At 34.2% G+C, this 22,669-nt stretch overlaps 4 protein-coding genes across 7 annotated transcripts; 2 read left to right on the top strand and 2 right to left on the bottom strand.

The window, feature by feature from the left end:
* The first annotated feature begins 737 nt into the window (after positions 1 to 737).
* LOC141843892 (zinc finger CCCH domain-containing protein ZFN-like) lies at positions 738 to 8,331 on the top strand. Its single transcript, XM_074731919.1, has 7 exons — positions 738 to 1,036; positions 1,588 to 1,745; positions 2,758 to 2,820; positions 3,119 to 3,238; positions 3,340 to 3,630; positions 6,813 to 7,136; positions 7,635 to 8,331. The coding sequence occupies exons 1-7, from the start codon at positions 922 to 924 to the stop codon at positions 7,965 to 7,967; spliced, it is 1,404 nt and encodes a 467-aa protein (XP_074588020.1). The 5' UTR covers positions 738 to 921; the 3' UTR covers positions 7,968 to 8,331.
* A 1,018-nt stretch (positions 8,332 to 9,349) lies between these two features.
* LOC141840889 (uncharacterized) lies at positions 9,350 to 11,905 on the bottom strand. 4 transcript variants are annotated; one of them, XM_074729005.1, is made up of 4 exons: positions 11,798 to 11,905; positions 11,493 to 11,690; positions 9,868 to 10,166; positions 9,350 to 9,621 (listed from the first exon to the last, which is right to left on the bottom strand). In XM_074729005.1, exons 3-4 carry the CDS (start codon positions 10,127 to 10,129, stop codon positions 9,545 to 9,547), a joined length of 339 nt encoding a protein of 112 aa, XP_074585106.1. In that variant the 5' UTR covers positions 10,130 to 10,166; positions 11,493 to 11,690; positions 11,798 to 11,905; the 3' UTR covers positions 9,350 to 9,544. The 4 variants fall into 4 exon arrangements, with proteins under 4 accessions (XP_074585106.1, XP_074585088.1, XP_074585082.1 ...); XM_074728987.1 differs by having other exon boundaries at positions 11,473 to 11,690; XM_074728981.1 differs by having other exon boundaries at positions 11,463 to 11,690.
* A 1,163-nt stretch (positions 11,906 to 13,068) lies between these two features.
* On the top strand, positions 13,069 to 14,275 carry LOC141844063 (rho GDP-dissociation inhibitor 1-like). Its single transcript, XM_074732055.1, has 5 exons — positions 13,069 to 13,254; positions 13,344 to 13,410; positions 13,641 to 13,859; positions 13,985 to 14,109; positions 14,201 to 14,275. The coding sequence occupies exons 1-5, from the start codon at positions 13,069 to 13,071 to the stop codon at positions 14,273 to 14,275; spliced, it is 672 nt and encodes a 223-aa protein (XP_074588156.1).
* Positions 14,276 to 15,398: 1,123 nt separating this feature from the next.
* On the bottom strand, positions 15,399 to 21,971 carry LOC141844035 (kelch repeat-containing protein At3g27220-like). The gene is made up of 8 exons (XM_074732026.1): positions 21,769 to 21,971; positions 20,885 to 20,888; positions 20,095 to 20,280; positions 19,043 to 19,272; positions 18,713 to 18,883; positions 17,900 to 18,005; positions 16,519 to 16,725; positions 15,399 to 15,766 (listed from the first exon to the last, which is right to left on the bottom strand). The coding sequence occupies exons 1-8, from the start codon at positions 21,954 to 21,956 to the stop codon at positions 15,602 to 15,604; spliced, it is 1,257 nt and encodes a 418-aa protein (XP_074588127.1). The 5' UTR covers positions 21,957 to 21,971; the 3' UTR covers positions 15,399 to 15,601.
* Positions 21,972 to 22,669: the final 698 nt, after the last annotated feature.

A 22,669-nucleotide genomic window follows, 5' to 3' on the forward strand; every position in this document is an offset into this window, starting at 1 on the left:
TAGATAAACAAATACACAAATATTTAATCTGGTGCTCTAAAAGTACTTATTATTTAAAAAAAATTAGTATCATGAGTTAGGATCTCATTTATTGGAATTAATAATTTAAGAGTTAATATACTTTAACTTTTACCTTTTAGTTCGATAAATTGTTACCCTTTTATTTCCTCAATAATAAATAATTGTGTATATTACATTTCACCAAAAAAAGAAAATATATCAAGGTGAAATGATAATAAATTTTATCAGAAGCACATGTACCTCATTGCAAGGCGAAATAAATATCAAATTCATATTTTAAGGAATTTACGAAACTATAAGAGAGAAAACGTGAGTTCTTGTGTGTTTTTTGAATGATCGTAAACTAATAATAATAATAATAATCATTTACATATTTTATACCAAGATAATCTTAAGTTACATCTCAAACATTCGAATAGTCAACTCGCACAAATTAAAAATATAAAGTAACATGATCACGTTGCCCTTGTGTTCACAAGTAACCTAACCTAAGTAAACTAGCAAGGTTATTTTTAAAATAAATGAAGAAAATAAAATAAAAATTTAAAAAAATTTGGAATATGGATTTATATTTATTTATTCAATTTTAAAATAATAAATAAATAAATATTTTACGTTTGATTTTAGTTTTATTATTTTCCATAAATCGATAAATGAAACAGCACCCACCTCTACAAACGCATACGGAGCGGATGGCTGTGGTTTTTATTCTCCCTTCTCTCTCTCTTCCTCACGCTTTGTGGCTGTGGAGGAGACGGGAGACTCGAGTCTCTCCTCTTCCGCTCTTTTCGCCTCCCTCTCACTCCATTTCTTTCTCCCCCCTCCTCCCTAATGGGAGCTCCCCCCCTTCGGCCCTGGCTCCTCCTCTTTCCATGACCTTTTGAGGGTCGCCCGCCGCCTATGGACTACGACGCCGCCGCCGGGGTCCACAAGCGCGGCGCCCGGGCGTCCTCTGTGTCCGTCACGGAGGCAACCGCCTCGACGTCCCATTCGCGCCGCCCCTCTATGGACGAAGGTTAGCTGCCATCGCTACTCTCCTCCGTATGCTAGCTAGGGTTTCGTCACCCCCGATCACGTGCCTTCGCTTCGTAGTTTCTTTAGATTCGTCAGAAAAATTTCGGGTTGAGGGGTTATGGAGTTAAAATTGGTCGTCCTAGGGCCGAGGCTAGTGGGGCGATCCGGGTCTGACGAATTGGATTGGGAAGTTGCTGGCTTTTCGTTGCGAGAAGCCACAATACGCTGGAAAGGTTTATTTTTATATTCCTTTTTAGCATCTTTCCATATTTTCGTAATTTCGATGTTCTTTCTCCCAAGTTGCTTCTTTTTTGTATTTTTTTCCTACAAAACTGTTATCTCCCGTCCGGTCTCGTTACGGAAGTTTTCTGGTTAAGTAGAGGAAGTAGTTGTGCTTCCGGGTACAAATGCATCGGGGCAATTGATCTAAATTGAGCATGATTTCTATTTCCTGACACTGTTGTTCATCCTTTAAAATTTTGTCTTCAGCTGAAGCTTGTTCTTTTTTAACTTTACTTGTAATCTAAGCCCACACATTTGTTGCAAGTGCAGAGGCAATGTGGCAAATGAGCATCAGAGAGATTGAATCCATGGAATCCGTACCCTACCCCGAGCGTCCAGGGGAGCCTGACTGCACTTATTATCTTAGAACCGGCCTTTGCAGATACGGGATGACCTGCAGATACAATCATCCTCCTAATAGACAGATGGTAAACCAGTTTCTTTCTTGCCCTTCTTGCTAACTCCTTTTTTTTGTTATGAATGATATTGTGTGACCATTTACACCTTTGTCCTTTTCCAAGTGTTGTATGTCTTTTAACTGGCAAATCGATGACATGATGAATGATTTAAACTTTTCGTATAAAATCATTTATTAGTTTTTAACTATATAATTAAGGCATTGCTCTATTTCAACGCATCAACATTATTGTAACTTGTGCATTAAACAAGTGTATCCTTTAGACTAATTTAACAATGCACTGACGGTGTAGTCTGTTATTCACTTTACTAAGGAGTCTATCTTGCAATTGTTACAGAAACATATATAAGCTTTCTTCAGATTTCATTTCTCCTGGCACATGTCTGGAGACATATATCTCATCCACATTCCACTGAGCGTACTCCAATCATCTCAATGTCATCCTAATGAATTTCTGCATTTGTTGCTTCCCAATTTTGGCTTTTGCACTCAGATAATACTCCAAATAAAAATAATTGCGAACACTCAGGACTGTTTCCATTTCATTTGGTTACATGATTGCAGTGATACCTTCAATGGTAAAGCCATGACTTTTTTTTACTGACTACAAGTAAGAATAAGCTAGATTGCATGCCATCTTGAGAGTTATTTTTGTAAAATTCGTCTGTGGTGCCACAATTTCTGTTGATGTATATATGGCAAGAACTACCAACATCTAGTTGAGCAAAAGGTTATTATCTACCAGATAATCATTATGAGATGGATCATCCTTCTTTTTAAATTTCTTACACATAGTAAGTATTTTGATACATGGTTGAAGGCTTTGGTGCTGGTGGTGGTTTCACTTTTTTGGTTTGGTGCTTGGCTGTTTGCAGTTGCCATTTTTGCTCAAATACTCTTTTATATGGGTTTCTTCTCTATTCCTTTGAGTTTGTAATATAACTTTCCATTTTATATTTTTTTGTATATATTACATGAGGTCATAATTATCATGGTTTTGGTTGGAACCTGTCAACCTCCAGGCTATTGCTACAGCAAGTATTAAGGGAGGATATCCTGAAAGGGTTGGACATCCTGAATGTCAGGTAACTGTCTCCCAATAGTTCTTTACTCTTTCCATCTTGTGCATATACTATTTTCTCTGCATCTATTTCCTATTATTATTTGAAACCTAAACTAATTAGAGCATTACAGTTATTGTACTTTTCCTGAATAATATAAAAAATATTAATGGAATAAAGATGTCAATTTTCTTATTTATGTAGTACACATGAACTAGATGTTACTTTGCCTAGGTGTATGATGTATGATTTTTTTAAATATTATTTTGGGTCTTGTTTTATGATCTTCCTGCTTCAACAGTCTTCTTTTGCGTTTTGCTAGTTCTATCTTAGGACGGCTACATGCAAATTTGGAGCTACATGCAAATTTCATCATCCTAGAGACAAGGCAGGGATTGTTGGGAGAGTCCAACTAAATGTTTTAGGCTATCCAATTCGTCCGGTTTGTAACTGTTACTTGCTAATCTCTAAGATTATGTATTTGAAGCTTTTGCTGAGTGTGTAACTATGATCTGTGTATAACATATGTTTACATTGATGTAGAATGAAACAGAATGTGCATACTATATGAGAACTGGAGTATGTAAATTTGGCAGCACTTGTAAATTTCACCATCCACAGCCTTCTAATACAATGGTTTCACTACGCGGCTCTACTGTTTATCCTGGTGTACATTCTCCTACTTCTCAGCAATCTTATTCTGGGGGTTTGACAAACTGGCCCTTGTCAAGAGCTTCTTTCATCGCTAACCCACGATGGCAAGGTCTTTCAAGCTATGCTCAAGTGATTGTTCCTCAAGGTTTGGTTCAAGTACCTAGCTGGAACACATTTCCGGTGAGTCAAACTTTGTTTTAAACTCCTTTGCTTTCTAGAGTTTTTATAAACAGGACAAATAAGATCATTTTATATCATCGTTGATTGTATATTGGATCATTCAGAAAAACTCTGTATTTTTCTGATTAAGAAAAAGATGGATGCTTCAATACAGGTAATTATATCTATATGGCATGTTATACTAATTTTTTCTTTAAATTTTCTTGTGAACTACTGTGTGTGCAAATGGTGCAATTTTGCATGATGCATTTATAGTCATGAATTTATATACCCTGAGCTGAAGTGGACTTAGAGCCAATTTTTGACCATGACATATTCAAAACTACAAAATTGTGTGAGTTAGTGTGCAAAAGCAATAGGTTAGTGATGCCATATTCAAAGATCCTTCGTGGATATATGGTTGGTTAAATCCAAGTCATTTCAAATTAGCCAAGATGGAGGAGTATTAGGATCCATCAGGTATGTGTATTATCAGCAGATAGGTATCTATTTGGATCTTTAATTATCAATTGGTAATTTATTTTGATGGTCTGATTCATTTATTTAGAAATTATCCTAACTTGAGAAAAAAATGTTTGATTTGCAACTCATCTTTATATATAAAAATTGTAATGTATAAGCTTTCCTTTAACCAGGATTTTTGCTACTGACACAGATATATATGCCAAAACTCAGTAATAATCATGTAATTGTCTCCCTCTAATGAATAGTACGTCAATCCTTGCTTTCTGTTCTTATTTTTTATTATCTAAATAGTTGATGATCTGGAGACCAAACTTATTTGATGTCCTCTGAAATGAAAATAAAAAATTGAAGTCTGCTGCTCAGCTAGTCTGTTCTTTCTTTTCTTTAACCATGACAATATTTCTTTCTCTTTATTTTTGAAAGAGCTTTTTTATTTCCTCTCTTACTATTCTAGATGAAAGTTTTTTGTTTGTTGCTCTTCAAAATCAACCCAATCAGTGCTTTAATCTTCTGGTAAATTGGATCAGCCTTACTTTGTGATAGCTCATGTTGACAAAACATGATATACTTGTTCCATGTCTAGCATAACTAGATTATTAGAGTTTCTCAATTTAACACTGAATTTTTTAGAAGCTAAGTTTAGTGTGCTCCCATGTCTCTGTCCATAAAGAACTTAAATTTAAAAAACACATGAAGTTGGAGTTGTCAACTGAAACTATTTAAGTTATAAATGATTTCAGATCATGGGCTCATCTTTTTTATTCTTTTCTGAAATTGAGAAGGAGCTAAATTATAATTGCCCTACACTATTTTATTTTAGTCGATATTATTCTGTTAATGGATCCATCCCTTAGTCTTTTTAGCCTATGTGAAATAAGAGAACTATATTCTTGGTTCTCTATGATGGGCATCTTGGATTCTCCTTTCACTTATCCTTACCATTTATAGCTGACTGTAGAGTAAAGAGCCAACTTTGTATTATTTCAGAGGTCTGTTTATCTGTTTGTTTATTCACATGTCGAAGCAAATTTTGTATAATTTATATATTATATGACTAATTTCTACATTAGTCTCAGTTAATTATTATTTCTTAGCAAAGTTAAACAAAGCAGGCAGCTACTTACAGCAAAATTAGAATCAGGGAGATGAATGAAGGAAAGGCCAGTGGGCTGAGTAAGTAGAAGATGGTTGCTGGTAAAAAAGTAGTCAAATCTCAAAAGTGTTTTATTCCCACTTTCTTTCACTCCTTGTCTTATATCTTTGGAATCTTCAGCTTTCCTAGGATTTGATAGGGATCAAAAGGAAGATAGTCTTGGAAGGTTAAGAGTTCCTACAACTGCCAAAGGATGAGACTGTTTGAGAATGTTAGATTATCTTAAACTTTTCCTTTGTCTGAAGGCATCATTTTCTTTCAAGGCATAGCTCCAGTATGGGATAACTTAAAAGTTCCTCTCTCCAATTCAAAGAATATATGAATTAGTGGTTAACACCACTCAGGATTTTTATTAGATTTCAAATGGATAAAGCAAGCACATACGGCAAAGCCTTCTTGTCTTTCATTTTTTTTCTGAAGTTGCTCTGATATTTTTATTTTGCTCTCAAGTATGGAAACAAAATTATAGAGAGACCTTTGGCACAACGAATGCTTATGGTCATCTGATTTATAGTGCAGCCTCTTTTCCCTTGAAGCCGTTTTCTTAGTGTAACCATATTACTTCACAAATGTACAACAAGACGTACCTACAATAGTAAACCATGTATCAGCTGGATGGAAAGCATATAGTACTTTTGGATATAAACCATATACATTGCCTAAACATCTTTAATATTGGTATCCCTTTCATGGAGCAGCGGTATTTTCACACACAGTTCTCCGTTGAATCAGTTTTCCAGCATACTCCCAGCTAACTGTTTAGTGCAATGCAAACATTGTGTTTCCATTACTATTGCTGTTAGAAATATAAACTATACAGGAATCACTGAATATGAAAATAGGATTATTTGAAAACAAAACATCCATGTTGAAGTCTGGACCTTCATTTTGACTTGCGTTGAACTGTTATTTGACACCAATATTTTTGGCTTAAACTGGACTAGCTTTTCTGATTAATACTTGTCCAACCATTTGAGCAGCTAATGTTATCCAGCTTTGAATTATAACATGGATAACAAGCACTATGCCAGGAATATTTGACCCATTATTTGCTCATGGGTGTTAAGAATTCTATTAATTGTTCTTAATATTTAGTGTTTTATATATTTGAGCAAGTTAACTAATTTTCCCAAGTTCATTGTAAATATGAGAGACTCAACATTTGGTAAATTTAATTCCATGCCAGTGGCAGTCATCTTATGTTAACTGGGTGTTTTAGTTCTCCCGGAAATAGTTATCACGAGTCTTTGATGCTTCATAGCTCTAAAGATAATTGGTATCAAATAGTTCTGTTAGAATGTTTCTATCTTCTATAACATTATTACTTGAGTTTTTGGGAAATTTTATTCTTTATTAACAATTTGTTATATTTGATATCAATAATTGGATCTATGCGCATGATTTGCTGCTCCGTAAGATATAGATAGACCTCAAGACCAAACACTCCCCTATAACCAAATTACTTCGTTGCTACTATACCTTCTTTAACTACATGATTTCCCCCTTTACATACTGTTATCATATTGGATTATGCTACTATAACAAGTATTTTCTACCTCTTTAGGGACAATTAGGAGCTGTTTCATCATCCGAGAGTCCATTGCTTATGCCACGAACTTCGTTTTTTGGGGCATCTCGCCAAAGTGAAACAGGTGCAGGAGCTCAAGGGACAGTCCCATCTTACCGATCAAATGCTCTTCCCATGGGTCAGTACATAATGGCAAGGGACAGTGTCTTCCCTGAAAGATCAGATCAACCTGAATGCCAATTTTATATGAAGACAGGAGATTGTAAATTTGGTGCAGCCTGCAAGTTCAATCATCCTCGAGAGAGAATCGTTCCTCCCCCTAACTGTTTGCTGAGTCCGTTAGGCCTTCCCTTACGCCCTGTATGTTTCTCACAAACTCATCTTGTTCCTTCATGATGCTCTAGGTGTCTGTTATCCAAGATAATAAATTGACATTTTTCACACACGTTTCCTTTCATTAATTTCATTGCTTTTGCTGTGACATCAATTCTTTGTATGATAATGTCTGGGTTCCTTTTTTGCATCCTGCATTGTTCTCTAATTACACACATCATTAGAAACACAATTCTCTTGTATGGCTTCTTGTAAATTTGACAATGATTGACCTCTATTCTATAATTGTGATTTGTTATGTATCTTTGTTTGACTCTGGGAACTTGGGATCATCTTCTGTACATTGACCCTGTGTGTGGTAGCTTGCTTGTAATGATCCTTGGTATTTTGTATTGTTGGGAATCAATACTTGGTTGCCAGCTAGATGTTTGCATGCTAGAATTGATAGGGGCAACTTGTATACTGCCTCGCGCATCTTTCATCATGGATCTGGCTAAATATAGGGTCCTGTTTTCTTTATGGCAGGGAGAACCTTTGTGCATTTTTTATTCGAGATACGGCATCTGCAAGTTTGGAGCCCATTGCAAATTTAACCATCCTATGGCAACACCCATGGGGCTGTATGCTTACAGTCTTTCTCCATCCTCTCCGGTTGATGTTCCAATGGCGAGAAATTTCCTTGTCTCCTCGTCAGGCCCTCCTCCACCCCTAGAAGTTCCTCTTGAAGCTGCCACCGGGAAGTCTAGGCGCCTTTCTCTCTCCGACTCCCGGCAAATTGCCACCGGTGATGAAAGCATTCAATCAGAGGGATCACACACCACCTCTAACATCAGTGGGAAAGTTTCTTCTTTTTCCTAACCATACGAGAGAGGTGCCCTTGTAAATGAAAACTCATCCATGATGAAGAGTTTGTGCCTGTGCCGAAAATGTACAGTTTTTTTCACAAGGACTGCAACGTGCTGTGCTGAAGGTTGATGAAGTCTCCATTCTTGTTGTGTTATATAACTCAATGCTCGATGCTGTTTCATTTTGAGATAAAAGAACAAAAGGGAAAAAAAATTATTCTCTGTATATCTGAGAAACTCACTTTATGTATGTAATTTTGTGAAAAGCCAGTTCTTGCTCATATGCATTGGCTTTAGAAGTTTTTTACCCACAATTTCTTTTTCTGTTTTCTTCCGTACCACATTTTTTTTCTTCATTCTAGTGTGGATAGATTGATAAAGTGGATGAATCATGGTTTATTATTATTTTTTTGGTTGAGTTGGAGTTTCAGAATTAAATAGGATCTGGTGTTGTTCTTGGTGTGCCAACATTGGCACCTGCAAGAGTGGAACTATATAGTATTTTTTTATTTATATTCCCTCATTTTTTAACAATTTTTATTTACTTTTTCATTCTTCATAGTAAATGGACTTGAGAGAACAAAGACTAGCAGGAAGGGGAGGCTTATTTTATGTCTATGAATGGGTGCAACTATAACTTTCACCAGTGCTAATTAGCATGGAATGAAATTTAAAACTATGGGATTTATTTGATTTGTGATCTTGCTGTCTTCTGCATGGATGATAATTAGATCCAAATGGGTTCCCATCTCTCGTTTTTGATCCATTCAAAACGGATAGATCAAGGAGGATTTGACATTTTCGATTATTTGCACCCTTTGTGGTTTATTGCTATAGTCCTCCCCCCTCCCAACCCCACACTATCCAGTTTAGTTTGTTTAATTAAAATATCATAATTTAATTTACATAATATGTCATATTATAGATAAGAAGGTTGAACAAAAATCACTTAGATGATATAATGCCACTAATAATTTATGCTCGATAGGATTAGAATTGTAATATGATATTGAAAAAAAATTATTCTCATAAGTATGATGAGTGATAAATTATTCAAAAGAACAACTAAAAGAATCAGAATTTGAATCTTGTTAAATATGCATAAGTTATGTGTAGGATTTATCCAATAGATGAACCAAGAGAAATGATGTTTATCTATTATCAAAAAAAAAATATTGAAAACACTGAGAAAAAGTTCCAAAAATAAACTTATTGCGGAAATGTTTCCAAACTCAAGACTTCTATTCAGTGATATCTTTCCAACATTTGATTCCCCTGTTTTCTTTCCTTTTCCAAGGTAAAAGGATTTAACACAAACAAAACAGTGAGATACGCAACATGAATTATAGAAAAAACACATCACAAAACATGGATCTACTAGGCGATAAACAAACCTGAAGTCAAAAGTCTTCACTATAAGATCACTATGCATTTATAGACGCTGAAAATTTGTGAAACATGTGTGAGCAACCATCAAAGTTGCATAACAAGGTATGCAAAACAAAGTTGGTAACGCAGATTGAGGTGGAGTCGAACTGCTATTTTTATGATGTATCATGTTCCCATGCTTTATGATTCACGTGACTTGCACTAGCTGGGAATGGCAGAAAACCGATACCCTGGTGCACCCCTCAAGGAGTAATATGCAATCCGAGTCTCATAGAAACCTGCAATAAACATAAATGATGATTCAATACACATGATACATCAACTTTGCCCAAGGGAGAGTCTAATTTAGGGGGAAGCAGCCCAAACAGAAGGAAAGGGAAAGCAACAAGATACTTGTGTCTACATCAGTAAATTTGGAGCAAGGGGAAGAAATGGAGCAATTTGGAACATCATGTGCACAAGTTCATTGAGACAAAAAAATGTTGACATTCAGCAAACAGATGTCAGACCTATACACTACATACCCGGAAGAAATGCAAGGATACCAAGCGCCAAGAGGCCATATGCTTGGGATTGCTCACCCTCCATGTAGTCTGTAAAGATGAAAACTGATAGAATAAGGAGAAGCGTCCCAAGGGCCAGGAGAAAAAGTGCAAGAGCAACTGATTTCCATGGAACTCTATCAAAGGCCTTGGGGTTGTAGGCAAAGCGAGGGTCTTCCTTCATGTGATCATCATTGTCGTCTGCAGCAAGAGGAGAGTACCTAACATGTCGTCTTGATGCCATGAAACTCTTACTTAGGCAGTTTCCTTAATGGCAATGACTGTAGAATGCAATTCCAAAAGTGATCATATAGCTGGAAAAGGCAATATATAGCCAAAGGGAAAAATTATAAACAAAGGTGCATGATCCTTGGCAACATCAAAAGGTAAAAAGGATTCGTCAGTTTTTTGGAATTGTTTCTAAAACCAAACAAGGTAAATTTTTTCTGTAATCAAACTATTACAAAAACAAGAAATGGACAAAGTAACCACATTATTGGGCAAAAATTAGCTCATGTGGACAAATAGGAACTTGGCCACAATTGAAAACTAGAAAAGATACTGTACATCAAAGCACTAGAAAGGGAAGCATACTACGAAGTGTCTTATTGTGAAGTTGACACCACGGCGAGCAAGGAGGCAGCAACATCTTGGAAAGAAAAAGGAACTCTCTTATCCTCCTCATTGGGAATGAGGAAGGGGGATTTGTGAATGGCCTTCGGAGAATTCGAGGTATAGACAGAATCATAACATTATTTGAAACTATTATACATATTCAAACATTTAAAAGTTGGGCAACTTATTTCTCTACAACAACTATTCAATATACTTTGAAGACAATTATTTGAAAAAATTGAGATAAATAGGTCAACTTATTTAAGTGAGGTCTTTATGTCAAAAACAAAACATCTTAAATTTTTTCTACATCATAGCTTTTACACTTCCATAAGCATAGTGTTCAGGCATTGTAGTTGGTGCCAAACATCTTGAAGTGTACGATATGAAGATTTCACCAATCATTAACACAATTGCCAAAGGTCTTTAGAAAAGATGCCCTACTTCATATTAGTATGACTTCTAAATCTAAAGCATAATGGTATTATTTTCAATAAATTGATAGTTCATAAACATTAGCCAAGCTAGAGCGAAAGTTGGCAAGACCTATTAGCATAACAATAAATACTACTGGTAGAATTGCAAAAGGTATTCTATATTTAAGCGAGATAAATCAATTAAAATTGAAGATGTAAAAATAGTTTGAGATCAAAGAAAACTCAAGTTGATGTATCAAAAATTGATTAATAAAATTCATGCAGACAACTGCAAAATTGGGACTTTCAAGGACTGATGTCTTACATTAGAGCCATGAACTACCTGCTCACTACTGCCCAATTTTGGCCAAAATAAAATAAAAAAAGAAATAGATCGAATCAAATCCATTCTTTCTCTCTACTTCGTTCCAAGTATCTTTAAAAAAAAATATTTTCCCTCCTTTCTTTTATTTCCAACTTCCGTCCAAGTAAACACAAAATTATAGCACTAAGCGACATCAACATAAAAAAAAGAGAGAGATAAACCTTAGCTCACCAGATCAACACAGATCTGACCTTGATCACCACCGCGGAAGGAAGTGTTGAGGGAAGAAGACAATGAATCAACGGCAAAAGCTCTGTCGTTTCACCGGCGCAGCCACCCTTCCACCTCCATTTATTCCGTCGGAAAGAGCCCGAACCACCGGCACAGACCTGAACTCCAAACCAACGGCCCTCACCATATCTACCCACACAGACGGCTAACCTAAAGAGCTGGAAGAAGGCGGCGGCAGATCAGAACATCAAGAGAGCAAAAGGGATCAGCATCGGCAAAGAACAGATGCGGATCGAAAAGGAAGAAAAGGAGGAAGAAAACTCGCCTTCGACAGGAAGATCCCAATTTTGCAGCAGCCTCGCGAGCCCTTCGAGTGTCGATCCAAAACGGGAAGTCGAAAAATCAAACTAAATCATGGAAAAAAGGGAGAGAATATTTCATTTTATCCCATAATTTTAACTATATTTTAAAAATATTTCTATTATTTTGTTTTATCACAACACAGTCTCATAAATGTTTTCAAATGTATCCTTATAATTTAGTATTGTTATTTTATCTTTATTACAAATTCACCTTGAATTATATGAACATTTCTACCAATAACAAAGAGGATAAAAATAATAGAACTACAAGGGTTCTAAAAGATTAGTATAAATATATATATGATAAACCATTTTTTTTTAAAAAAATTATTTGTTATAAAATAAAAAAATCTCTCCCCTCCTCCTTCCTTGATTTATGTCTTCAAAATAAGCTTAAATGTCTTCAAAGTTCAAACTTATCAAAATTCATTATGTCTATTAAAACTTAATCGATCACTCAACTAATCTAAAGCACACGCCTAAATATAGTCATCTTGCAATTTTGATCAAATTTATCACAATTTTTACAAATATATTTCACTTTATTTTTTTAAAAAATAATTTACTCAAACTTAACTTATATCATTTTACTCTATATTATTTTTTATACAAATTTTATATTTCATCTAATAGCGTTGATAAAAAATTATTGTATAATCATTTTTAATCAAAATTTAAATTTAAATTTAAATAGATAAAACACGACTATTAATTCATCAAATAACTAAAATTTCTTTCTCAAACTTTAAATTTAAAGTGTCTAAAATACTTTTAAATGATCACATAGAGAGTTCAAAGTAAAATTGTATATTTTCTCCTCGAATTTTGGATTCCAATCGATCTATGAACTCTAGGAGGTCATTTGAGTTTATTCGTGTAAAGTTATAAAAACTTTAAAGTATTTATTTTCAATAATTTGAAATGTTACTTAAAATAGAATTTTGATTAAGATAAATAGAAGGGAGGGAGATTGAATTGTTTACCCTCCTACCACTTGTCCTATTTTTTAGCCGTTTGTTACTCTTGTTTCACCAATGGCTCTTGTGATTTCCATCACTAAAATCATTCCATTTGTCGTATATCTACCTCCTTCTCTCCCTCCAAAAGCCTCTCCTCCCTCACCTCGATCTCCTTGCACCCCGTGCGCGTATTGATTGAATGTTAGGCACGAGAAGAGAAGTTGCTAAATTTTCATTAGCTCAATAGCTAGGCCTCCATTGTCATTTTGGTACCCATGGATAAGGAGAAGGAAAATAGCACCCAAAGCGGACATGATAATAGTGATGATGAGGACAAGATGGCTCGCAAGCTAAGCTCTACCTCGATTGTCTCCGAGGATGGCGGTGATGATGATGATGAGAAGCGAGCTATTTTGCTCGGCCCGCAAATTGCCCTCAAGGAACAATTGGAGATGGATAAGGTTTGATTTGTATGCAATTGTTTCATTCATTATAGAAAGTTCAATGATGCGATAACAGTAGACTTCCTTCTCATGGAAACCATGCATAGGATGACGAGAGCTTGAGGAAGTGGAAGGAGCAACTCCTTGGCAGCGTTGATCTTAATGATGTTGGGGGTAATTATATTACTAATTAAGAATTCTTAATTAATTTTATTTTTTTGTAAGTCTGTTCCGTCATAACTAACTTAATTATATCTCGAGAGCTAATTAATTTCATCCTTTCTTAATATATATATATATATATATATATATATAATTAATAGTTTGATCATTAGCAATTATAATAATATTGTTCTTAATGATATTGTTCATGCATTGATATATATATATGTTTATGTTTGCAGAGGTACTTGAACCAAATGTGGAGTTTCAGGCGCTGACGATATTGAGCTCTGATCGTGATGATCTAGTTTTGCCAATTCCCTTTGTGCCTGATTCGAAGGGCTTTGCATTCGCACTCAAGGATGGTTGCCGTTATCGTCTCAAATTTTCTTTCACCGTCACTAATAACATTGTTTCTGGTCTTCGATACACCAACACTGTTTGGAAAGCTGGAGTAAGAGGTAACTCTTACTTTTTTTTCTTTTTCTTTGTGAATATTCATGAGGAAATTAAACTTTTAAATTATATGTATGATTTTCTAACTATATATTATCGATTGAAAAATGTATACGCTCTCATTGTTTAGTCGAGAATAATAAAGTGATGTTGGGAACATTTAGTCCTCAAAAAGAGCCTTACACGTATGAACTAGAAGAAGAGACTACTCCTTCTGGTTTCTTGGCAAGGGGATCTTATAGTGCAAAAACAAAGGTAAATTCGATTTGATTAATTTAAATTTATTCATGTTTTTTTGAAAATATTTTAAAGAAATCTTTAGCTTGTATTATTATTTTTGTTGCAGTTTGTGGATGATGATGGCAAGTGCTACTTGGATATGAACTATTACTTCGAGATTCGAAAGGATTGGCCAAATTAATCATTGATGCCAACATCATATTCATTAATTTTAGTTAATCGTAAAAGTATTGTACCCTTCAATTCTGGATTTTGGTTCTTAGTTAAATGAGTTGCTTGGTATTGATTTTAAAAACACCTTGTCGAGGTGTTTGAAGCTTGTATGAAGTTAAATATTGGAGCAAAATTTTAGAAAAATAAAACTATTTGTAAGGAAATTTCCCCCTTAATAAATTATATTATTTAGTTTTCAGAAAAATGTTTATAGTTGGTCCATTTGTGATTTAGCATAGCTTGAATAAATAAACACCTAAAGTTTTGGTGGATTTGGATAAAACACGATCGAGTTAAATTGGTTCATAGTTTAGCCATAATTATCATTTTATATATATAAAAGAATAGGGTTAACAAATATTGCTAAATCACAAGATCTAGAGTTCGTTTGTGTTAAATTGATTTATGAAGCTTGAATGTTATGAAAATCATTAGACATCATCAATATTGTGTTGGAAAGGATTAAACTTATTATATCATTCGATTCGATTGGTGCTTGTCAATGTTAGAGATCAAAGAAAACACAAAAAGTGGTTCTTTAGCGATTATCAAATTTGTTGATGATGGCTAAGGCATAGTTGGAACTTAAAATCTATGCTAAAACAATGCGATCGATGATCTTCAACAATGAAAGGCTAGGATTGTATAACTTTGATAGGTAAGATATCCTAATTACAAATCACATTAATAAATTTCATAGCAAGTAATGAAAACTTATATCAGTATTTAATCAACTATATATAACTTTGATAGATATTTGAAGAAAATGATTCTGCCTATATATAGAACTACAACACTATATTCTTCAACAATAACAAAGCAAAAAGATTACAACTTGAAATGATGTAAACAATAGCTATAAAAAAATACAAAGCGAATAATAATTTCATAAGAAGTGGTGTGTTCCAAGTTCATGTTTATATCCAAACATAGAAAAATCTATCATTTGAGCTTAGCAGCTTCACTGCTTTTTATCTAAATCAAGCATTAACTTGGCTAAGTAATCAGTTTTGGAAGATGAAGATGTGCCAATCAACTACAAGCATATGAGCACTGTAATTACAAATTAGAACAACTTCTATTGGTACAAAACTTGAAACATTTTATGAGATTTGAGATGGTAAATGAAACATCTATATACATTTGTCCCTTTCCCCCCTTCACACTAGGAAGAGAAAGGCTAGAAAATACCTACAAGATCTTAACTTGGGCATACAAATGGCTGAATTAAAAAACATACAATTAAATGACTTTATTTTAAAATTAATTGATGGATATCTAAACAATCCGGTGGTTACAAGATTATTTTAGATCTATACATGCTCCCAATAACTTTTCCTGGAGAGGGATCATCTGGCCCCCTATCCCGCTGACCGGATGTGAAATATAACCAACCGTTCCAGTAACCAGCCAAAGCAGTCTTGACGCGGAATGGCAAGCTCCCGATTACTGACCATTTCTGTGTATATTAGAATCACAAAAGAGTAAGTTAACATCATAACATATTCATAGTAAATAAAATAATTTGGCACATCCTAGTACAGTATTAGAAGGTGAGTTGTGAGCAAATGAAAGAAAATTTTAAACTTAGAATGATGAATTGCTATATGCTTGGGTTCAAATAGAGATTCGATAAGTTAATGAGGTAGTTCTGTTGTTCGAGTGGATTGTGATAGTAATTACAGACAATTAAAGAACTATTGAAGATGACGTTATGATTTTTTTTAACTAGAGGAGAGTTATACATACGGTTGATTGTGAGTTTTACTAGACAGTCTCTTATATGAAAATAAACAATAAGCGATATACAAAGCATTTATTCATGACTTAACATAGCAAAAAAATAATAATAAATTAACAAGTTAAAATATTTTTTCAAATGCTAAAAATATTTCAGGGATAGTTTTCAATCAGGTTTTAATACTTGTATCTAATTTTCCAATTCCCGAATAAAACTTTTCTTGATCAATGAAGGTCCAAACTAGCACTAAATCTCATTGTTGTTTCAAAGAAAGATCAGTTGGATCAGATCTCCCTCTACTTCCCATTGAACCATAAGAGAAAAACTATTCAACCAATGTTGAATAGTTACAGTTTATTTAGCGTTTGTTGTAGGCTTGTAGCTACAATTTATATGAGAAAAAATATTAAATTGTGAAAACAATGTAAAATGCAGTTTTCAAGCAACAAGAAAGAGACAACTGCTCTTACCAGGGTATGTAGATCAAACCGGAAGACCTCACCAACTAGAATCATCTTTTTGGTGATCGGGTGCTTCATTGTTGTACCGCCAACAATAAGAATCGAGTTGTTGACAAGTACCCAAGCAAACTCTATGTGGGAATTTGGTTTTGGCATCGGAGGTAGCTGCTTCCATTCTTTGCTATCATCCAGCATGTAAACATCAGCATATTGCACCTGGATAAGAGAAATAACGACATTAATTAAGAACACCACCATCTAGCTATCAAAATCCTCACCATTTTTGATAGGTTGCATGGACCTCTAAGCAAGGCTACAAATTTCAACATATATACATACACATGGTCTAGTATAGTGTACAGATGCTTTTGGAATCCAAAGAGATACTCTGGTGAAATCATGCATCGACATAAACATCCAAACAGATAAATGTATAGCCAAGTTATTTTTCCTCAAACTGACAATATGCTCACGCCAATTAGCATGATGTCAAATACATAATTGTTTTCACTTTTTCAACAACATGCTTTTATAGTAAAAGGGATTTATACTCTTCTTTAAGCAAAAGAAAAACTGGATGAAAAGGAAGATATTTTCAATATGAATTGGCTGCAATATGTTCAGGAAGATCTGACAAATTATACAATTGACAAATTAAAATAAACTCATTTGTAGTTCCTCATTTTCATGAAACCATAAAACACCTCCGACCTTCGACCTAAATTTTAATCCCCCTATTATAAATCATATAACATCGTCAAAGTTAGCTGTGATTCCATATTTTTATAAATTATAGATCATCTTTAATGATAGGTCTAGAAATCCTTTTAGGTGCATTGCAATAGTATAATACCATATTTTAAAGAAAAAAAAAGATGAAGACAAGAAACATTTATTTATTTTACTTAAAACCATTTGCGGAAAAATATTTTTAAACAATACAAGCTCAACTTAAGCAATAAATTCAGATAAATTTAAATTCTATAAAAATCCTCTTAACGAATGTTTTGATTGACTATACCTTTTTTGATGGGTATTTTTCTAAAGTGGATTTGAACAATTATTTTATATGAACTTCACTTGCAACAAATAAGCTTATTGAAGTAGTTTGACAATTGAGGATCAATTTAAAACCATTTAAAACTTTTTTGAGTCTAAAATTTTAAAAGAAATTTCTAAAGTGATCTAACTCATTATTATAGCTTACAACATCCTCATGATCCATCACTTATGGCTATAATGTATTTTGTTGTGCAAAGACATATTTGTTATACTGTGAAATAACGTAAAACATGACTTTAGTACTATATAGCTATTATAGTTTAGCATAGACGACATACAATTACTTTACTTGAGTTGATGTATGTCAATTGTAAAAATATAGTAGTACCTCATGTCTCCGTGAACATTTGAAAATAGGTGATCCTGGCTTAGCTTGGAAGTCGCCCTCTTGACCACCAATAGCTATCAGTTTATCATTAGCAACTACACAAGCCCTGAAGGAAAAGCACATTGTACCATGAGAAATAGGAAAAGAACTATTAGATCACAACTTGAGTTATAGACTATTGACTCTTGTGTGAGAAAAAAAATTCTAAGTTAGATTGCTAATATAACTAAAAGGTGTGTTTTACTGACAAAAGAACCACAAGAATATCTAAGATAGCAATTCAAAGCAAACACCCTTTGTATATTGTGTGGTAGAATAATTTAAGTAAAATTTTAATATAGTAAAAATGAGATAATGATAGTGCAACTAGTAAATATTTCAAGTCAGTTACACAAAAATGTTACTAATAATAAACGTTCTTATTGTTGAACAACATGAAAATGAAGAATTATGAAAGACTAATGCGATGTAAGGACACAAGTGCAATCAAACATATTACGTTCATGAATTGATAATTCTTAACAATATAGACATGTTATTACAAAGTCTCTCAAAGAGATTTTCCATATAGCTTAAGTTCTTAAATTGCTTAAGATATTTGAATGTCAATTAGAAGGTACGTACGTTTATGCTGAACCTGATTTTTCTCATAATTAAGATGTGTAGCTGAAGGTTGAGATTATATTTTCAATAAAAAGATGAAAATTTTAATAGCAAATGTAGTTGTTACATAGTTTTGTGACAAATTAAGTAGAAAAACATATACCTAAAATTTTAATAATATATGTAGTTGTCAATTTTATGGTAAACTACCTGTGAGGACCACCACGTGGTATTGGTATCTCAGTTCTCCATTCTGTTTCCAATGCCTTGCCATCTTTTACTGCAAGGCTCCAGTGTTCCAATCCAGGCTCATGGCGATCCTCCTTGCCACCACCCATAACATGCAATCTGCCTCTCCAAAGTTGAGTTGCTGGGGCATATCTGAAAACCAAAAGGTTCGAATTAAGTTATTTCAATGTTTAGTCAAATTTTTATAGCGAATTATAGCCTTAGAAAAACATAATTTCTTCTATGGTTGATGTAATGGATAAAAAAAGCACAGGTATTAATGATAAATATAGTGTTCTAAACTGAACATACCTTGCAAGAGGTAGCGGGGGCAATTCATTCCATTCTTTTGTTTGTGTATCCAACACAAAGTTGCGATTTGTAGGACCTCTACACTGTGGGCCATACTGTCCTGTGACAGCATAAATATATCTACCATCTGTAGCCATTCCCAAGTGTGAATTTGCCATTGCTCTTGGTGTATCAAACCTTCCACCCCAGGTGTTGTTTGTGAAATTGAATATATCACAATGTGAATGCACCTAAAGGATGAAAGCAGCAAAGAAACATCAGAACTTATAGGGGTAAGTCAGAAAGTAACTGCCAAAAAAAAGTTATTATACTGAAAGCAACTAAATTTGTGTGACCAACCTAGAAAATTCATCATGTCCGTAACAATTAAATTTGACAAAAAGGAAAGTGAAGAACAATAACCATATAAATTTTTTATCATTTAATACTATAACATTTAGGGATATTTACTTGAAGATATTCACATGCTGGTCTGCAGATCAAAGTAAGTAATTAGGCAAGAAAAGATCTTGTTGTAACATTATATAGTCCTTTTGACAAGAATACTAACTAGATGATAGAAATCAGACATCACAAACTGTATATATATTTATGATATGAGGTATATACTGCATGATATAAAGTCTGCAGCAGCTCTATTATCACACTGAATAGATTCTTTTTCAATGTCAAAAGGAAATGGCTGCAAGTCTTGAACATGTTCCAGCTATTATCGAGTGGATAGCAAAAACATTAACTAGATTTTGAAACTATAAAATAGTTCAAGCTTTCAATGGGCAAGTTCATCCTAATAATCCAGCTATACTATCTTCATTAGAAATCTGTTTAATAGTAAGACATATTTAATTTCATATATAGGAGAAATAAGATGGCATGTTTTGCAGTAATACAACAAATTCACCATTTAATGCCTAAATAGAGGAGCGAATAGACACTAAGCAAAAATGGAAAAGAACTATGGCCCGTGTTGGCCAGTTGTTTCATGGAGAAATGAGAAATGCATTAAATCTACAATAAAGGAAAAAAGATATAGGAATTTCAAATGTTCTTACATAATCAATGGTGCCATATCCAGAAAATACATAAAGCAGATCTTTGATTTGTATAGAAGCTCCATCAAGACGAGGTACAGGTGCTTCAGGCATCTCTTCCCATACCAAATTTGGTGCTGGAATATCAGTATATGTTGCATTGAGAAATTTAATTGACACTTTTAGACCTTTAGTTTTTGTTTCTGGCTGCAAGGGAAGAAACAGATGATCAAATTAAGCATATATGGAGATGCTGCAAAAACATTGTTCTTAAGCAGAAAGTTAAGGTTATTTGATTGCAGGACTTACCAAAAGTATGGAACAATTATTTTGTCAAATCCACATTCTAATAATCAGAACTTGAAAAAAGAGGCAAAACAGTAATACTAAGAAAAATGAAGAAACAAAAAACATACATTCCTGAAGCTGATAGTCAGCCTAAATAAATAGCAAAGCACGGAAATGCAATGGCATTCTGCAAGGGCTTTCAACCATCCAGTTTTTAGCATCCACATTCCACAACCATGTAACAAAAATCCATTAACTATGTGCTTTCTGCTTGTCTAGTAAATGGCAGTTGTTGGAGAAAAAGAAAAAACTGAGTCGAAAGCGTATATGGATAAAAGACCAGAACATAATAAGAAATCAAGCAAATGCAACGAATGCATAATCATTCATTCTGTAGTCATCACGGTCATCGTTCAAACTATTGACTAATTAAATTGGAGAGGTCTTGTTCAAATTAGAGACATTATTGTCAAAGTATATATATTATGCTTTGAATTGGATGGAATAAATCCAAACTGAAAACTTCTCTAGATTAAAGGCTAGAATGAAGACTTAAAAGTGCATTGAATGTCCTTTGAAATGCTTTAATGCCCCTTTGTTTTGTTGAACGATTCATCATCAGGCCGAATGAATTCCAAAAACCAACATGTAGGAGTCCTGACAGAATTATTCCCTTCTTCCAAACTAGATCTCATAAATAAGGTGCATTATTCGTAACAGAAAAGAATAAAATATCCAAGTGAGAACTAATATATATAAATAGAATGATTAATCGTTTCAAGGTGAAGTAGTTGAACACATTCCGAAGAATAATATGAAGCAGTCAGTTTAGTTTCACCGATATAGCAATCCTACATTAGTATTCTGCAGAAATAAAAAAAGGGGAAAACTTTGTTATTGCAGGAACAATAGATCTGAAGCCCAGACTCGATTGGAAAATAATCAGCATTACATAGCATTGCACGCAAACCAATTCCTCCAAGAATAATCCAACCTTCTTCCAAAATATATTTCATAAATGGGCTATATTATTCGTAGCAGAACAGAATATGGCATGCAAGTAAGAAGTGATCATTCGTTTCACAAGTGGAGGTGAAGCAGTTGAACTCATCTCTAAGAATAAGTTGAAACAGTAACATTAGTTTCACCGATATAGCAATCCTAACAGCAATATCATCCTCTAGAAGAAGAAGAATAAAATAAAAAGAATTAAACTTTGACATCGCAGCAACAATTGATCTGGAGCTCAAATTCAAAAAGGAAATAACCGAAAAAAATCAATAAAATTTGGAACTTTGGAAACTAGCAACCAATAAGATGGAGATCAAACCCACATCCCCCGAGAAAAGAACTCACATTGAAGAACCGAACTTTCTATAACGTAAACGAAGAAGCAACTCACCCTGCTTGGACCCAGGATTGGAGCGGCCGAGCGAGAGATCCAACGATCTGGACCAGAAGGGAGCGGAGGAGGAAGCGCGGGAGCGGGAAGAGGAGGTGGAGGCCCATAGATAATCTCCAACGAGGAATACAGCGAGCAGGACAACGATCCCGAGGAGGAAGACGTAGTGCGTCGGGGTGTGCTTGGTGGCCATGGACGGATCGCGAAGGAGAAGGAAGAGTGGAGCGTGGAGGAGGAGGTAGAGAAGGGATGATGAGGCGGCGGCATCGCGCTCAGGGAGGAGAAAACGGTGGGCGGAGGAAATGGTTTCTCGGTTGTGGTAATGCGATTACTGTGAGCGGCCGCAACGCGGGGCCGGTGATTCTCGCGGTCGGAAAATGCAAATTTTCTGGATTTGATTTTGGCCGTTGATGCTTTTCCAATTAATTACAAACGGTTACGATCCAGCCCCGATCAGATTCGACGACTGAGATTACACTCCTGCAAATTATAACCCTTGAAATAAAATTCTCTTTAAAATGTTTTTCATTCATATCTATAAAACAAATTATTTTATTTTACTTTATAAAAAAATATTTAAATTTAATAAAAGTCAAGTATGGGTCTAAAGACATAGCTGATGAAATGGGTTAACTTTGGTCAATGTATATTTTTTGTTTTCCTTTTTCTAAATGAATTAATTGATTTCGTAGACTATTTATTCATTCACAATAAATGTTGAGGGAATTACATTTAGCATTGAAAAACAATGTTCAGTGAAAATAAAAAAAAATATTAAATCATGAATGGATCTTTAAATGTTCCATGACTTGTGTGCTTTGATTCTTAATTAGGTCTTAATGCATTTTTTAATTTATTTTATGGTTCAATTCCTGTTGACTTATGGCAAATTCTATGCAATTAAGG

This window comes from Curcuma longa, chromosome 1 (genome assembly GCF_044706935.1).
Source record: "Curcuma longa cultivar G26 ecotype Majalengka, Jawa Barat chromosome 1, ITB_CL_G26_1.1, whole genome shotgun sequence".
Classification (NCBI taxonomy): domain Eukaryota; kingdom Viridiplantae; phylum Streptophyta; class Magnoliopsida; order Zingiberales; family Zingiberaceae; genus Curcuma; species Curcuma longa.

Excerpts from the sequence above, each read along its gene's own strand:
- LOC141843892 (XM_074731919.1), top strand. The coding sequence starts at position 922 with ATGGACTACGACGCCGCCGCCGGGGTCCACAAGCGCGGCGCCCGGGCG. Across the intron at positions 3,239-3,339 it reads TAGGCTATCCAATTCGTCCG|AATGAAACAGAATGTGCATA; the intron begins GTTTGTAACTGT and ends ACATTGATGTAG. Across the intron at positions 7,137-7,634 it reads TAGGCCTTCCCTTACGCCCT|GGAGAACCTTTGTGCATTTT; the intron begins GTATGTTTCTCA and ends TCTTTATGGCAG.
- LOC141840889 (XM_074729005.1), bottom strand. The coding sequence starts at position 10,129 with ATGGCATCAAGACGACATGTTAGGTACTCTCCTCTTGCTGCAGACGAC. Across the intron at positions 9,622-9,867 it reads TATCCTTGCATTTCTTCCGG|GTTTCTATGAGACTCGGATT; the intron begins GTATGTAGTGTA and ends TGTTTATTGCAG.
- LOC141844063 (XM_074732055.1), top strand. The coding sequence starts at position 13,069 with ATGGATAAGGAGAAGGAAAATAGCACCCAAAGCGGACATGATAATAGT. Across the intron at positions 13,860-13,984 it reads TTGGAAAGCTGGAGTAAGAG|TCGAGAATAATAAAGTGATG; the intron begins GTAACTCTTACT and ends CTCATTGTTTAG. Across the intron at positions 14,110-14,200 it reads CTTATAGTGCAAAAACAAAG|TTTGTGGATGATGATGGCAA; the intron begins GTAAATTCGATT and ends TTTTTGTTGCAG.
- LOC141844035 (XM_074732026.1), bottom strand. The coding sequence starts at position 21,956 with ATGGCCACCAAGCACACCCCGACGCACTACGTCTTCCTCCTCGGGATC. Across the intron at positions 18,006-18,712 it reads CCACGTGGTGGTCCTCACAG|GGCTTGTGTAGTTGCTAATG; the intron begins GTAGTTTACCAT and ends CTTTTCCTTCAG. Across the intron at positions 15,767-16,518 it reads GGTTTGATCTACATACCCTG|AAATGGTCAGTAATCGGGAG; the intron begins GTAAGAGCAGTT and ends TAATATACACAG.